Source organism: Telopea speciosissima, chromosome 10 (assembly GCF_018873765.1).
Source record: "Telopea speciosissima isolate NSW1024214 ecotype Mountain lineage chromosome 10, Tspe_v1, whole genome shotgun sequence".
NCBI classification, from domain to species: Eukaryota; Viridiplantae; Streptophyta; class Magnoliopsida; order Proteales; family Proteaceae; genus Telopea; species Telopea speciosissima.
Genome location: NC_057925.1, coordinates 31,620,429 through 31,638,611, shown reverse-complemented (window position 1 = coordinate 31,638,611; position 18,183 = coordinate 31,620,429). Strand labels below are relative to the sequence as shown.

Below are 18,183 nucleotides of genomic sequence, written 5' to 3'. Positions count from 1 at the left end.
TGTATAGCTCGTTCTCTATCAGCGTGTACCGTGCTGCTCGACCTCAAACCTTACAAGCTTCGACCTTGTCTTCGGGTAAGACGTCATCTCGTAAGTACGCAATAATTGGGTCCATTCAGCTGGACTCGATCTCAGCCTGCGCAACCTCTCGAACTAAGTGGGCGGGTGCATCGAGCTGCTCAATATATACTGAGCCATCGAGCTAGGCTAACTCTTCTTTGGATAGTCGTGAGAGCGCGTCCGCTTTCTTGTTTTCGTTGTGTGGTACCCTACTTATCTCGAACATCTCGAACGAGCTTACTAACTTCTTGGCTTCTTTCAAATATGCTGCCATTCGATCGTCCTTAGCTTCATAGTCTCCATTAACCTGATTCACGATCAGTTGTGAGTCAGCCCGTACGGCTAGCCTTTTGACCTGTATGGCCCTGGTAGTCCTCAGTCCTACAATCAATGCTTCATACTCGGCCTCGTTGTTCGAGGCAGGGAAGCTCAATCGTAATGCAAACTGTATCTTGAAGCCTTCAGGGCTTGTTAGGATGAAGCCAGCTCCCCTGACCTCTGCGTTACTTGACCCATCTATGAACATGGTCCAGGATGACTCTGGGCTGGGCTCCACCTCTGTCGTGCCCTCCTGCTCTTGCTCGTTCTCGTTTTACGTACATTGAACCATGAAGTCTGTCAGGGCTTGCCCCTTGATTGCTGTTCTGGGCCTACACTCGATCTGATATTCTCTCAGCTCCACTGCCTAGGCTGTTAATCTCCCAAATATGTCGGGCTTGTGGAGTACCTTTTTCAAGGGTTGGTCAATCATGACCGCTATTAGATAGGCTTGGAAGTATGGCCTTAGCTTCCGGGCTGCTTTCACCAGTGCGAATGCTAGCTTCTCGATCTTAGGGTAGCGATTTCTGCGTCTAGTAGGACGTTGCTGACATAGTATATTGACTTTTGAATTCCATGCTCTTCTCTCACCAGGGTGGCGCTTACCACTACTGATGATGTTGCTAGGTACAGCAGTAACTCCTTTTCTAGTACTGGACGCGTCAGGAGCTACGGGTTGGCGAGGTAAGCTTTGAGGTCTTAGAAAGCTTTTTGACATTCTTCTATCCACGCGAAACCCTTCTCATCCTTCAGATTCTTCAAGGTTTTAAAGAAAGGTAGGCATTTGTCTCTTGAACGTGACACGAAGCGTGCCAGTGCTGCGATCCTTCCATTCAACCTTTGTACCTCGCAAACCATCCTGGGCAGGCTCATCTCCTATATAGCCTTGATCTTCGCTGGGTTGGCCTCGATTCCTCTTTGGGACACCATGTAACCTAGGAATTTACTCGAGTAGACCCCAAAGGCACATTTGGCCGGATTTAGCTTCATCTGGTGAGCACGTAATACCTGGAATGCCTCGTCCAGATTGGCCAGGTGATCCTGGGCTTTGATGCTCTTTACTAGCATATCATCCACGTATACCTCCATGTTTCTACCTATCTGGGCTTTAAAGATCTTGTTCACCATTCTTTGGTAGCTCGCTCCCGCGTTCTTTAGCCCAAATGGCATCACCAAGTAGCAAAAGTTTTCCTAGTTTGATCGAAAAGCAGTGTACCCTTCATCTCCCACTTTCATCAGGATTTGGTTGTACCCCAGAGTAAGCATCCATGAAGCTTAACCTTTCATGTCCTGCTGTCGCATCTATCAGCAGGTCGATCCTGGGCAATGGGTATTCATTATTAGGACATGCCTTATTGAGGTCAGTGTAGTCCACACACATTCTCCATTTTCCATTCGGCTTGGGAACCATCACCACATTTACAAGCCAGGTGGGGAATTGTTCTTCTCTAATGATGCCGGATGCCTTCAATTTCTCAATTTCTTCTTTCATCGCGGCCTGTCGCTCTAGCACGAACGTCCTTCTTTTTTGCTGCACTGGTTTTCTATTGGGATCCACGTGCAGGGCGTGCTCTGCAATGTAACGGGGTATGCCTAGCATGTCAGCTGCTGACCAGGCAAACACGTCCTTATTCTTCTATAGGAATGTAGTGAGCTCCCTCGCTTCTTCTTTACTTAGTGAAGACCCTATTTTTACAGTCCTTGTAGGGTTTCGTTCATCCAATGGGACCTCCACAAGCTCCTCTATAGGCTCGCCTCGCTGATAGTGCTCATCTTCTTCGCAATTATCCACGACCTCTACCTGATAGGTCGTTCCTTTGCAGTTGCCCTTGATGCCTTTCAAGAACACAATGTGGCACTCCCGGGCTTTTTTCTGCTCCGTTTGGCACTCTCCCACACCGTTAGGAGTAGAAAACTAACCTTCAAGTGTTTGGTAAAAACTATTGCTCCCAACTCGTTCAATCTAGGTCTACCTAGGATGGCGTTGTAGGCGGTTGCTACTCGAATGACCATGAAATTGACTTTTATGGTCCTCTGGCATGGTGTTGTTTCCATCGTCATTAAGAGCTCTACTGACCCCTCAATCAGGACTGGTGCGCCTGAGAATCCGTATAAGGGTGCTGACTCGGGCTTCAACGTGCCCGGCTTGAACCCGAATTGCAGGTACACGTCGTAGGATAACATGTCTATCGATGCCCCCGTGTCCACCAGTATCTTGTGGACCGGTCTATTGGCTATAACTACCTGAACCACGACAGCACCGTCGTGTAGCCAGCTCAGCCCCTCCATGTCTTTGTCTGAGAAGGTGATCACGGGATCAGTGCGTGCTTTCTTTTTGGGGACTTCAGCCACCGCAACAAACCTTGCTTTTGACTTTGCTTTGCGAGCTGACTCCTGTCCTAGTCCTCCCAGGACGGTGAGAATGGCAGGGGCAGTGGACGTATTGGCCTCGTCCCGATTTCCATGGACCTCCCTGTGATCGTCCCTCCGATCCTCTTGGCGACCTCGATCCTCTCCTCTATGATCTCTATCATCCCTTCGTCGGTCGTTCCTTGTAGCCTCACGACCTCTAGCGTTGCTCTTCGCATCTTCCTTGACATATCTTCTCAAGTGACCCGTTTGGATCACATCTTCAATTTCTCTCTTTAGTTGTCTGCAGTCCTCGATGTCATGGCCCACATCCTTGTGGAACTTGTAGAACTTATTGTTGTTTCAGTCCTCCGGCCTGGAGAACATTGGCCGAGGCCATTGCAGTAGTCCCCGATCATAAACTTCCATCAGGATTTTGGTCCTGGTGGTGTTAAGTGGAGTGTAGCCAGGCCTCTAGTCCCTGTCCGACCTCGCTCTCTTGGTGTCTTTCTTCTTCTCATCCTTCTCGCTTGCCCTCTTTTTCTCAGGGGCTTTGCTATCCACCGCTTTTCTTGCCTTCATGATATCAAACATGTTGGCGTATTGGTAGCAGCGATCCAATACCTGTGGCATGGTCGTCACTGGATCTAGCGCAAGTAACTTTACTAGGTCATGGTTGGTGACCCCATTGTGCAAGGCATTGAAGGCCATTGATCGTCCAGGTCCTTGATCTTCAGGCTCTCCGCGTTGAAGCGGGCGATATAGTCCCTTATGGACTCATCAGAGCGCTGCTTGACAGCCAGTAGGTTGACAGCGGTCTTCTTTTACTTTACACTGCTCTGGAAGCGACTGACAAAGGCGTTGGCCAACTCTGTGAAGCTTCGGATCGAGTTAGGCTTCAGCTTAGCAAACCACAACGCCGCGGGCCCCTTGAGAGAGGTGGGGAAAGAACAACATGACACTACGTCGGACCCACCGTAGACCGTCATCATGGCATTGAAGTAATTGATATGATCATTGGGATTGCCCTTCCCATCATACGCCTCGAACGCAGGGGGTTTAAAGCCCTTTGGAAGCTCTGCCCTCATGAGCTCCACTGTAAAGGGATGTTGGCCTGGTCTAAAGCTTTCTTCTGGGACGGTTCCCCTTTCTAAGGCCGTGATCTTTGTGTTCATTTCTCTGATCTTAAGGTCAACCTCACTTTCCCCGACTTGGTTGCCGATGACGTTGGCTTGTGCTCGTTGCGCGTTTAACTCATCTCTGAGATCACGTCGGTGCCCTCTTTGTTGCTCAACCTGATCAGTATGTACGTCTGATACTCTAGAATGGGTTCTCTCGATCTTGCTATGAGTCCTTCGGCCAGTGGATGCCGACACATCCTCCACTCGCGAGGACCGATTTCTAGTGGGCAGATTCCCCGTGCGCACAATTCCCAGCAGAGGTAGCTCTCGCCTAGATGGCTGTGATGACCCTGCTCTACTCCCTGATGCTCGTACGTCATCTCTCGCTAGCCTCGGATTTTCTCGGGCGGTCCCTGGGAGTACCAGAGGTGGTATTGCGGTGGCACCGGCACCGGTGTCGGTGGTAGTCTTGCAGCCGCAGTAGCTGCCCTCAACGCCTGCATTTCACGAACTACGTCCCTTAGGACCCCATTCTGATTGAGGACTTGCTGTTGCAGATCTTGGATTTGAACGACGTTGGCAGGTCCATTAGGGTCTATTTTTGGGACAAATCCCTGAGGCAGTGGTGGCGGGGGTGGTAAAGCCTAGATGTCGCGGTTGGACTGACCCTGAATCTGCGTCACCTTTTGGTCAGTCTCCAACGCTGCAAAGGGTTGGGCTCTCCCCGCTTCCCCTGCCGCTGGCAGCTGGGGGTCGACGGACACAATCTCCGTCCATTGTTGTTGAGTTTTCTTCCCTGCATTCCTGCCACGACGAGTATTTTTCGTCGTCTGGTGAGTCATCGGGTTTTCTACGACTGGTGGGGCTTGCGTATTGGATGGAACGACATTAGGTTCTCCGGCCATGGTCTCAGTTTCAATTAGGCAGAGAGTCTTAGGCTACGAGAATTGTATCGTTCCCACAGACAGCGCCAAACTGTTGCGTCAGAAATCCTGAGGGAGCGAGTTCTTCCTGCAAGACAGAAATTAGCAGGGAGTACCGGGCATCACCGGTGATCTCACTCCGATGCTTAAGTTAGATCTTTGAGCAATAGTCAATTCAATGAGTGTTCAGATGGATTAGACGTGTGTTACCACCCTTATTTAAGGTGGTGGAGAGTTCGAGTTGTGCCTGAATTGGAAAGCTAGAATCCCGGAGTGGAGTGAGACCGTTGGAGAGTGTAATTAGGAGATAATGTTTATCCATCACTTCCCACGTGCCTGATTAGGCGTGACGTGGGCAAAAATCTCGGATCCTGTTGGTCCATGATAGACTCATAGTGGCTTACGTAAGCTGCAAGGGTTATCCCCTTCTTTCTTGGTGTTATTCCAAAATGACGAGTTACGCGTCTGCGGCGCTAGGCGGGGTGTGCGTGCTTGTGATCGACGTGCTCGTGACCCAGACCTGGCTTCACGACCTCCATAGCTCGTTCTTATCGAGCCTGTTTCTGTATCCCAACATTTACAAAACCCAAATTTTGTTTTAATAATTTCAAATCTTCAACCTTCTTGTTAGGTGTAGTAGGGCCAAAATCGGACAATAAAAGAGATTTCAATACTTTAACCCTCCAAGATTCAAGTCACGTGGTCTTGTGCACAAAAATAAGCGTACGTAGATCGTATGGGTAATAATTCATAGCTCGGAAGAGGGAACGGAGTGAGGGATGCCATTGTTAAAAGGGTAAAGTACACGTACCCCCCTTCAATATTCCACGTACCACCCCTGCTTTACACCCCAAATGCCAGATAGGTCCAATCCATTAAATACCGCCGTTAGATGCCAAAATTTTGACCATTTTACCCTTTGCTCCATTTTCTTAAATCTGAAAAGACTTAATTACCCTCACTTATTTGTTGCCCTAAACTAATTGAAAATGACCATTTTACCCTTTGTTTTATTTTTATAAATGATGACCATTTGCCCTCATTTATGTATTACCCTAACCTAATTTGAAAAGACTATTTTACCCCTAAATACTTGTTCCTTAAAACCCCCAAAATGCCCTCATCTTCCCCAAATCGTCATCTTCTTTTACATACCCACCACCGCCCACCATTGGCTTTGGGTTCTAAGACAAATGCGAGGTAAATTCTCTGGAAACAAATCAATTTCCGTACAGGTTTCTCTTATCAACCAATTCTATGAAACCCTTTGGGTTCTAAGACAAATGCGAGGTAAATTCTCTGGAAACAAATCAATTTCCGTACAAGTTTCTCTTATCAACCAATTCGATGAAACCCTAACCCAATGATGAAACTTATATACTTAAAATTCAACTTTTCTGAACTAATCTTGATGTCCAATGCAAGAAAACAACTAAAAAGATAATGATTGATCAAGAGAAGAAAACAAAAAATTGCGATTTGCGATGAGTCTTTCACAAAATGGAAAGATTTGGAAGTTCTGTTACCAGATAAAACCAGAGTTTCTAATACTTCCATCTCTGGTTTTTACTGGAAGGCAGACTCCTCTCTCTCTCTCTCTCTCTGTCCTAACCTCTCTACTTCCCTTTATTCAAAGACCAAACTCCAAAAGTGAGAAAGGGCAAAAATGTGAAAAAGAAAAATTGAAATTGGGAGAAAAACAGAGTAAAGAGAAGAATTTGTTTCCTACTGTGACACTATGAGAATTTGTTTACAGGTGTAACAAATTAGTATTGTTACTTTAGAAGATATTGTGTTGGTTGTAGACTGAAAATTAAGTTAAATGCATTGACAAGGAAAGAACTAAGCGAACAAAGGTGGTGCTACTTTGTTGCATCTACAAATAAAAAAATAAAAAAATCTGTGTTTTTTCTTAACCCCAAATCAGGATTCGATTTCTGGAATGGTGGGTGGTGGTGGTGGTGGTGATGGTGGCTGCAGCAATGGTGGGTGGTGGTGGTAGCTACGGCAATGGTGGGTGGTGGTGGTAGTATTGGCTTTGGTGATGGTGTTAATGGTGGGTGGCGGTGGTGGTGGTGGTGGTGGTGGTGGGTATGTAAGAGAAGATGATGATTTGGGGAAGATGAGGGCATTTTGAGGTTTTTAGGAACAAATATTTAAGGGTAAAATAGTCTTTTCAAATTAGGTTAGGGTAATACATAAATGAGGGCAATTAGGTCTTTTCATTTATAAAAATAAAACAAAGGGTAAAATGGTCATTTTCTATTAGTTTAGGGCAACAAATAAGTGAGGGTAATTAAGTCTTTTTAGATTTAAAAAAATGGAGCAAAGGGTAAAATGATCAAAATTTTGGCATCTAACGGTGGTACTTAACGGATTGGACCTATCTAGTATTTGGGGTGTAAAATAGGGGTGATATGTGGAATATTGAAAGGTGGTACATGAAATATTGAGCCGCTTAAGGGTTATGAGGAATATTGGGTGCATTTATAGGGGGTACGTGTACTTTACCCTTGTTAAAATGACATCTCCTAATTTGTCGTCTATGACAGACCCATGAGTTACTTGTCTTTGTGGCGAGGCAGTGGTTGTTGTTTCTTCATCAAAAGCTGTGGTTGTTGTTTTGTGCATAAATGAACGCAGTGTCGTTTGGTCCATAAATGAATGAACGAGTGCCAGCTGTTTGATGTAATTGACCATGAGACCGACTTCACTTTAATAATTTAACTGGCTTTTCATGTTTTACTCACGTGTTATTTAACTGTCCTTTTTGTTTTGGTAGAGAGAGGGAGGGTGTCTGCGTTTCTTTGTCGATTTGATGTATTTTGTATAAAACTGTTAAACGGTTTGGTTTTGATTCAAATCGCTTAATTAAACTGTCTCAATTTTAAAATTTTAATCGAATCATTTATTAAATAATTTTATAGTTTTGATTTTAAATAGTTGGATTTTATCAAAAAATTTTAAACAGTTGGATAAACGATTTCAATTTAGTTTTGACACATTTATGTAAATTTAAGAGTATTAACGGTTTATTTGATTAAATGGTTTGATTCGATTCAAACTGTTTAACTAAACAACCTCAATTTTAAAACTATAATTAAACCATTTATTATACGGTTTTATGGTTTCAGTCTAAGTTATTCCAATTAATTTCGATAAATGGTTTCGGTTTGATTTTTGCACCCTTTTTACATGTCCGAGGTGGTTTTCTGAGCAAACTATACAAATAAGGGTGTCAAAACCTAGCCCGAACCGTTAAGACCAAGTGAAATCGATCGAAAAAACTCGAGACCAAATCGAACCGATCCTTATTGGATTGGTTTTGTACTGGTGTATGATGGGACCGGTTGAGAACCGGACCACATCGGACCAACCAATAACAAACCGAAAACCCAACCGAATGAAACCGATAAGAAAATAATGAGTATAAGGTTATGAATCATTGAATTGATTTCAATATTAGTGAACAAATTTATGGTTGTAAAATAAATTGTTACAAATCAATGAATATAAGGTTATGAAAATAGGAAAATTGATTTGTAACAATGCTTGTTCCATTGATCTCCTTTTTAAGTGTGGGGCTAATGAAATATTTTATGTAGTTGAAAAGAGAAAGAGAAGAAAATGGGCACAAACCGAACCCAACTTGTTTAAAAAAATTCGATACCAAACCAAATCCAAACCGATATCAACTAGTTATCATAAACTGAAACCGACATGAAACCAAACCGCATCTAAACCGAAACCGAAACCGAACCAAAACAAAAAAGTTCTTATTGGATTGATTTTGATTTCTCTAAAAATCACACCAAAACTGAAAAATCGAAACCAAAACCGAACCATTGACACCCCTAGATACAAGGAAAGGCATCAATGATTTGAGATTGCGACAACTCAATATTCATACCTAAAACCCCAAGGGGTTAGCGTAGCTAGCTTGGAGGGGACATGAGACTCCCCTCAGGAAGCGAGGTCTTGTGATCAAACCTTCGCCATTGTATAATTTCTTGGGGCCACTCGCCTGAGGCTCACTAGGGTCTAGAAGTTCCCAGTTCGTGCGTGACGCGGGGGTCATGTACGAGCCCAGTGGGGATTTAGTCAGCTTAAAGCCGGATACCCCTCCTGGCTCCAAAAAAAAAAAAAAAAAAAAAATATTCGTACCTAACGAAAGACAACATGTGCAAAAGGGGACCTACACTACTATTTGGAATTGTTATTATATGTTGAGCTTATTTTGACAATTTGAGGTTGTTGGGATTTGATTGACCGCATGTGATGATTTTTTTTTTATTTTTTATTTTGTGGTAAAGAACGCAAGTGATAAATGAAAAGGAACCTTTTAGCTATCCAATTATTAATCAATTCGTTGGATTATTGATTGTTGTGTAGTGTTGGGTTTTGAGGTGGTTTTTTTTTTCTAGCTAATTCATCTACTTCACTATCTTCGCTCTTAGGACGAATGTGGCTGGAAGAATAATACCCTTCCGAATAAGGATTGGGTTTTACAGGAAGATTTTCAGTAATTGTTTCCAATGGAGGCAAATCGAGAGGCATTGCTAAAGAAGGTATACTACGATGATTGCCCAGGTTGTAAGGTGGATCAACTTAACGAAACGGGACGAGGCATACCTTACAGAGAGTTCTTTTATGTATGGCTTGTCACGCTGTGCAACGGTAAGCAATCATATAATGGTTATCTGTTTTGTGGGAGTGCTTAATTAGTTTAGCTTGGGAGATTGATTCATTAGGGTTTTTGTGTCTCTTGGTACTTATGATGATGAGATGGGTAAAACTATTGGTAGCAGCTTAGGTTGTTTAAATAAATGATTGGAATGAATGAATGAATGAATAAATATACTCTGCAAATTTCTGTCCGTCCTTTAGGAACTTATTTTAGCATTAGATGCAATTTGTGATTGATCATTGCATGTGTTTATTATCTCAATTGGAATCAGATGATTCAAAGTTCATTTGAAGTCCACTGAATTTAGCAAAGATAAAAAGAGTTTTGAAGTGCTTTAGGAAAACATAAAAAATGACTCATAATGTCCAAGGTTAATGAGTAAAGAAAAAGTTAGGAAGCTGGATATAGCATATCAGCAGAATAAGAGTGTATTATTTGAGAAAAAAATAAAATTCAAACCATATTGATAAAATAAATATTAAAAAAGTTTAGACATGAAATATGGCATGATGGATGATGATATCTTTTTACTGATTCTCTCTCTCTCTCTTTTTATTTATTTACTTATTTATTTTTATTTTTGGTAGGACTATGAATGATTCTGGCTGAAGAAAAAGCTGCACTCATAAAACATGAAAATATTTGGATAATAGGAGACCCCTTTTTCTTTTGGTTTCTTACATACATCTAGGTTGGTCTAATGTTCAAGAACTCTTATGAGTTAATAGTCATCAGTAGCAAACAATCGCTAGTTCGGTTGGTTGGAGGCATTGCAAGTTGAGTGCATGCCCCCCAGGAGGTCAAGGGATCGACTCTCCTAGATTGCATATTGTGCCAAAAAGGCACCCCTTTCTCCCCTCCCCTCCCCCCCTCCCCCGCCTCCCCCTCCCCCTCCCCCTCCTAGTTGTAGATTGTGGGCTTGTCTTAGCCTTCTCCCTTAGCTTGTAGTTGGCTTTGGGCCCTTGAGTAGGATAGACCAAAAAAAAAAAAAATAGTCATCAGTAATGAAGTTGAGTTGCCTTTATCATCAACATCATCGTATATCATGATGATATACCCCAGAACTGTTTTGAGTTGCCTTTGTCATCAACATCATCGTATATCATGATGATATACCTCAGAACTGTTTTGAGTGTGCCAACTCCGTCCAAAATCGAGAATATGTGGACTTTTCACCTGGAATTAGAAAACTTGTAAAAGAATGGTTGGAAGAAGAGGTGCAGGGTCAGTGCGAAGGATCTAAATCATTGAAGAAACTTAAAAATGTAAAAGGAAGGTAAAACATTGAATGAAGAGGTTTTTGGGTAGGTCAAGGAAACCAAAAAGAGGTTATTGGGTGAAATTGATATGATTGATCACATTGAATGAAGAGGTTTTTGGATAGGTCAAGGAAACCAAAAGGAGGTTATTGGGTGAAATTGATATGATTGATCATCTTGAAGAAAGTATAGATCTTTTTGAGAATGAAACATGGGAGAGGGCACAATTAAAGGAGTAGGACAAAACAGTATATTGTAGATCAAAGCATGAAGAACAGGACAAAAACAGATTTCAAAAACAAAGTTACTGTTCATATGAATAGTATCCGAGGTACTGTTCACTTGAACATTGTTGTGGGTCCCAGCTTAGATCCTGTGTGCCTTTATTTTGGAAGCCTTGGACAGCAAGACACTACAGGATCGATAGGACAGCTTCTAGAAGATTGAAGACCAAGTTAGCTTCCTTTTTTGACAAGGATTTAGTTTCTTTTAGAGTTTCCATTTTAGTTGCTTAGCTTTTATTTAGAAGTTTCTATCTTCTTAAGTTTCTATTTTATGGGTTTTATGAATTAGTAGTTTCCTTTTCTAGATTTATTTAGTTTCTTAATTCTTAATTAGATTGAGATTGGGTTGCTTTGTAATTGGGTTATTATAAATAAGAGTATGAGGCTGAGTGATGTAGATCAAAGCTTGAAGAAGATGACAAAAATAAAAGTCAGAAAATACTGTTCATGTGAACAGTAAGACGAGTTACTGTTCATGAGAACAGTAATCTGGGTGCATATTCTCCTATTTTAGTTTCTTATTTAGTTTAGTATTTAGTAGTTTCTATTTTCATGTCAATCCTAGTTATTATTTTATTACAGTCAAGTTAATTAGGAAAGTTTCTATTTTTTTAGATTGAAGTTAATTAGTTAAGTTTCCATTTTCTTCTTTCTTGAGGAGCAAGCTTTGCCCTCCATATATTTGTAATGGCTTTTAGATGCCCCCCACGATTTGATTATGATGAATGAAAATATTGCTTTGCTTTGCTGTAAGTGTGATTTCTTCTCAACTTGGGTGATTGACTTGAAGGGCTGAAGGAGCCTTGCTGGGAGAGCTAAATCCTCTTATCCCTTTTACCTTCTATTTTCTCTACCGTTACAATCTATCCTTGTGCTGCTGTTATTCTCTGCTGCTCAATACTTTGCTGTGAAGACTCCTTGAAGGCCTGAATCAATTTCCAATCACCTCAAGGACTGCTGCTGCGAAATACAACCCAGAGAAGGCCTGGACAACCTTGCGGCCCTGCTGTTCTGCTCTATTTCTCCAGATAACTTCAAGCCTCAATTTCTCTGCAACCTGAACTCAGTTTCAGCAGAGGTTTGGAGGGTTGAACCGCACAACCAGGAGCTCCACTCGCTCCATTGTTTGAAGACCCAGTTTCCACTGGTTTGCAAGATCTGCTACAACCTTCTAATTTGGGAAACCTCTCCTATCTTCTAAACCCACCATCACAATTGGCTGAGACTTTCAGCAGACGTTTATCTCCATCCTTCCTTCACTTGATCTGCACAGGAGCTCAAATCCAGACCTTTTTGAGGATTTTTCACAAGCTTCTATTTTGGTGTTTCTGTGATATTTGTACATCAAGCCATCGAACCTGAATCAATATTGGAGATCAGTTTCCCCCTACTGTTCTCTACACTCGATCCAAGTATGGTGACCATCACTTGGCTGGTTTGGTTTTTAAACCTAAGTTTCTAATTCTGGTTTCATTGCTATGTTAATGTTCTGCTGCAACTTTTATCGATCTTTTATCGATCTTACTGTAGAGTAGTTCTTTGCTGAACCTCTTCTACATTACTGAGCAGAGAAGGACAGTTATTGAAGAGAAAAGAGTTATCGTTGAAGCTGTGAGACGCGGCAATGGTGAGAGACCGTGGGTGAGAGGCCCTGGATGAGAGGATGATGGGCTGAGAGAGCTGATCCTATCCCCCCTTCCATATCCCTTTATTCTTCTTCTTATCCTTTTATGTTTCTTCTTTCATATGTAAACAGAAAAAAAAAAGTAGTAAAAGTTTCAGTTATCCAATTTGTTCTTCGTTATTGTGTTGATCCTGGCTGCAATCAATCTCTTGTTGGTTTCCCTGGTTCTAGGTCGAGTTTTCATTACAGTAAGGCGCGAAAAAGTGTGTTGGAGACAAAAACCAATGCACAAATGGACCATGGAGGGGGAAGTAATACCAATTTTGATGCAGATGCGCTGGCCTGGCTGGAAAAAACACGATTCTGTTTGGAAGCTCAGACCAAGGAGAACTAGGCCTATATTTGGCACTCAAGTTCTAGTAGGGGTAGTGGCATAATTGTCAAGGCAACTAGGCAACCCAATGCGGTGGAGGGGGTGGGGTGCCTAGGCACCCTAGATCTGCGATATATATATATATGGATGAAAACATTATATGATATGACTTTAACAGCCCATTGAAGCAACACATTCACGAATTAATTGACAGTCCATTAAAGCAGCAATATGAATAAAGCAACAATGTATAAGAACACAACATAGATGGGGGGAATAAGTGCATAAACCACACAAGGAAAGGAGGAGATAAAAAAGAAATTTGCTGTAATATGGGTTTTAGTCCCACATTGCTTAATTGTATTCTTGTCATAAGATTTCAATATTATAAATAAAGGCTGGGCTGTGAGCACTTGGATGAAGCCAGTATTCACGGAATTCCACATGGCATCAGAGCTAACAATATTCCGGGGATATGGGAATTAAAATTTTTTTCCTTTTTTTCTTTTTTCTGTCTCTCTTCTCCGTTGTATTTCTGCCCTAAGGCCAGCCACCACCGCCAGTCTCCTCCACCTTTGCCAGCCCTTTGCCACCACCGGCATCCTTCTGCCACCCTTTGCCACCTCCGGCGGCCCTTCCTTTCTCCCGCCAGGCCCTCACACCCCTTCCGCCACTCCCCGACAGCCCCCCTACCACTCGCGTTCCTTTTTTTTTTTGCGAGAGGGTCTCCCTCACCTTGCCGTTATTTTTTTCACACCCTTGGTGGTGAGTTGACTCCCGCCAAGGGTCCTTTTTTCCCTCTGTATGATTTAATTCTTTTTGAAGGCCTTGTTTTTTGAGTTCTGCGATTTTTTCCAGCTACCATGCCTGATGCTTCGGAGATCACCTCTGCTTCTTCTGGATTTGATGGTTTGTCGCAACATGATTTTATTCTGTTTCCTGTGAACACCATCAAGTTGAATGGAAGCAATTATCTTATGTGGTCTCGTTCCTGTTTATTTGCGATTGCTTCTCGTGGCTTGTTTGGCTACATCACGAGCGCGACGGTCAGGCCTACAAAGACTGGTTCTGTATAGGATCATTGGATCAATTTTAATTTCTTGGTTATGTCATATCTAGTTAATTCCATGGACCAAGACATTGCTGGGCGGTACCTTCTTCTTGACTCGGCTGCGAAAATATGGAAGACCACCAAAGATACTTATTCTCAAGTTGGGAATGCTGCCTAATGCTATGAACTCCGTCAAAAAATTCATTTTACCAAATAGGTGGAGTTAACACTTTCTCAGTATTACAATACCATGTGTACGATGTGACAACAATTGGATTTTCTGGGCACCTTCATTGCCACCATTGATGTTGATGCCACGGCCTCCCGCAAGTGGGAAGATGGTTTACGCGTCTTTGATTTCTTGGCAGGGCTGCATATTGAGTTTGATCATATCCGGTTAAATATTTTGAATCGGGAACCTCTCCCCACTCTTGAACAGGCCTAAGTGATCCTTTCGGCTGAGGACAGTCGACGAACAGCCATGGTTCACCCAGTTACTCAGGAGAGATCGACTCTCATTTCTGGGTCACAGTCTGCCCATAGGGAGTCTTCCTGTTCTGCTAGCACTGATCGGTCATCTGGTGATCGCCCTACCATTAAATGCGATTACTGTGGGAAGGAATGGCATATGAAGGACCGCTGTTGGAAACTTCATGGTCGCCCTGCAGACACTCGTGGCCGTGGTAGGGGTGGTTCCAATCGGTCCAATAATACCCGTGCTCATCAGGCAACTACTGAGGATCAGCCTGATCATTCTCTGTCACAGGTTATGGAGGATTTGCAAAATTTACGGGATATGGTGTCTCGTTTGGACTCATCTTCTTCGACGTCTGTATCTCTTTCCATGGCTGCCTCGGCTCTATCCCTGCCTACTAATCCTAATACACCTTCTTCCACAGGTATTTCATTTGGTGGGAATTGCACCTCGGTCATGCCCGATTCTTGGGTAATTGACTCAGGGGTAACCGACCATATGACCGGTTCTTCTTCTTTTTATTCCACTTATTTTCCTTTATCTGGTCATAGTAAGGTTCGAGTTGCTGATGGTTCTCTTTCTTCTATCTCGGGAAAGGGATCTGTGCAGTGTTCTTCATCTCTTACCCTTTCATCTGTGTTACATGTTCCGAAGTTTACTACTAATTTTTGTTTCCATTAGTAGCATAACTAAGGATTTAAACTGCAAAGTAACATTTTTTCCAACCCATTGTTTTTTTCATGACTTGGAAACGGACAGTACGATTGCATGTGGTAAGGTGGTTGGTGGTCTGTACGTGCTTGACGGTTCCCGGGCAGCTTTGACATCTCAGCCTGCATATTCTGATTTTGATTCTGCACTCTTTGAATTAAATAATTGGCATCGTTGTTTGGGCTATCCATCGTTTAGTGTTTTGTCCGCTTTATTTCCTAGTTTGGTGAAGAGATGTAATAAACATAATTTTTCTTGTGATGCTTGCACTTTGGCAAAGCAAACTCGAAGCATATTCCCATTTCTGACAATAGAAGCTTGCATCCTTTTGGTTTGATACATTCTGATGTATGGGGCCTTATCCGTTGTGTGTCTAGCTTTGGATTTCGGTGGTTTGTCACTTTCATTAATTGTTTTAGTCGGACGACTTGGGTATATTTGATGCATAGTAAGAGTGACGTCTTTACCTGTTTCACTTTATTTCATAAGATGGTCGAGACACAGTTCGATGCCAAGGTAAAGATTCTTAGGTCCGATAATGGAAAGGAGTACATGGACGGTGCCTTTCGGTCTTATTTGGACAACCATGGGATCATTCACCAAACCTCTTGCGTTGACACTCCCACTCAAAATGGGGTGGCTGAACGCAAGAACCGCCATCTTCTAGAGATTGCTCGTTCTCTTGTGTTCACTATGGCTATGTCTCCTTGCTTTTGGGGTGACTGTTCTTACAGCTACATATCTTATCAATCGGCTTCCCTCCCGTGTTTTGGATGGTCGCTGCCCCTTGAATGTGCTCTATGGGAAATCAACCTTTGTTGTGTCTCGCAAAGTCTTTGGCTGTGTCGTGTTTGCCAGGAATCATCATGTACACGGAAAATTTGATCTTAAGGGACTGCGATGCATATTTCTTGTTTATTCTGCTACCCAGAAAGGATATAAATGCTATCATCCTCCTACCAGGAAAGTGTTTTGTCACTATGGATGTAGTGTTCCAGGAGTCTGAAGCTTACTTTAAACAGCCGGAACCTCTGCAGGGGGAGATATAAGTGGTGAAGTGGTCCCGCTGATTGCTCCTCTAGACATTGAAATACCTACTATAGAGGATACCTCTATTGAAATCGAAGAAGGGATTACTAGTCAAGAACAAGAAGTGGGACAGCTATAACAAGATAAAATTGTGTACACTTGGGGAACTAATTTTCCTCTGGACGGCCCTCTATACAAAGAGACCACCACCACTGATCCTACTTAATCGGCATCTGCTCCTGCTCCAAGTCTTGCTCCTAGTCAGATTTCTGGTAAGCCCCCTATTGATCCCAATCTTGATTTACCCATTGTTGTTCGGAAATCAAAGAGAAGTTGTACATTGCACCCTATTTCCAACTTTGTGTCATATAACTCACTAACTCCTGCCTTCCATACCTTCATAGCTTCTTTATCCTCTGTTGCCGTCCCTAACAATTGGCAGGAGGCTTTAGCCGAACAGAAATGGAAGGATGCGATGAATGAAGAGATGCATGCTCTTAAAAAAAATCAGACCTGGGATTTGGTGAGTCCTCCACCTGGAAAAAGACCTGGTGGTTGCAAGTCTTTGTAGTGAAGCATAAGGCTGATGGCTCAGTGGAGAGATACAAGGCGAGGCTTGTTGCCAAAGGGTTTACTCAAACCCAAGGTATTGACTACCAACTACCAAGAGACCTTCGCTCTTGTAGCAAAGATGAATACTGTACGGGTTATTATCTCTTGTGCTGTGAATCGAGGATGGGAACTCCAACAACTTGATGTAAAGAATGTCTTCTTGCGTGGAGATCTAGAAGAAGATGTCTACATGGAGATACCTCCTGGTTTTACTTCTTCAAAAACTCAGGGAAAGGTATGTAAATTGAAGAAGGCCCTATGTGGTCTGAAACAGTCACCTAGGGCTTGGTTTGACCAGTTCCATAATAAGGCTATGATTGCTTATGGATACAAGCAGAGCAATGCTGATCATACGTTGTTTGTGAAGAAGGTAGGACAGCAACTGACAATGCTGATTGTCTATGTTGATGATATAGTGATCACAGGCAGTGATGCACAGGAAATACAGGAGTTGAAGGCTTATTTGGGCACCGAGTTTGAAGTCAAGGAATTGGGTAGATTAAGGTATTTCTTAGGGATTGAGGTTGCCTATTCCGCTAAGGGCATATCTCTCTCTCTCAAAGGAAATATACCTTAGATTTGTTACAAGAGACAGGGATGCTTGAGTGCAAACCAGCAAATACCCCCTTGAGCCCACACATTTGAAGAGTCAAGATGGCGACCCGGTGGACAAGGGCAGTTATCAGAGGTTAGTTGGCCGATTGATCTACCTCTCACATACTCGGCCGGATATCACATTTGCTGTAAGCCTTGTCAATCAATACATGCATGATCCTCACTCTTCTCACTTGGAAGCAGCGTATAGAATTCTCCGTTACCTTAAGTCATCTCCTGGAAAAGGAATCTTGTTCTCTCCTCATGGCCACCTCTGGATAGAAGCATACACTGATGCAGATTTTGTTGGCAGTCCTGATGATAGGAAATCCGCATCCGGGTATTGCACATTTGTTGGAGGAAACCTAACTACTTGGAGAAGCAAAAAGCAAGCTGTTGTAGCTCGATCTAGTGCTGAAGCTGAGTTCCGAGCTATGGCCCAGGGTATTTGTGAACTTCTTTGGCTCAAGGGGCTGCTTCAAGATTTGGGGATGGTTACTGATCTTCCTATGCGACTCTACTATGATAGCAAGTCCGCAATCAGCATTGCACACAATCCGGTTCAACATGATCATACCAAATATGTTGAGATTGATGGGCATTTTTAAAAGAAAAGTTGGAACAAGGGCTAATCTGTATCCCATTTATTCAATCTAGTGATCAGCTGGCTGATATCCTCACCAAAGGAATCAGTCCTAAGTTATTTTTTCCTA

At 42.8% G+C, this 18,183-nt stretch overlaps 1 protein-coding gene across 2 annotated transcripts in view; it reads left to right on the top strand.

Moving 5' to 3' along the window:
• The first annotated feature begins 9,279 nt into the window (after window positions 1-9,279).
• Window positions 9,280-18,183, top strand: part of LOC122643963 (protein ZINC INDUCED FACILITATOR-LIKE 1-like) — a 127,646-nt gene continuing 118,742 nt past the window's right edge. For both annotated transcript variants that reach the window (XM_043837543.1, XM_043837544.1), the window contains exon 1: window positions 9,280-9,448. In XM_043837543.1, coding sequence (XP_043693478.1) covers window positions 9,307-9,448 — 142 coding nt within the window. In that variant the 5' untranslated portion in view covers window positions 9,280-9,306. The remainder of the gene's footprint in view (window positions 9,449-18,183) is intronic.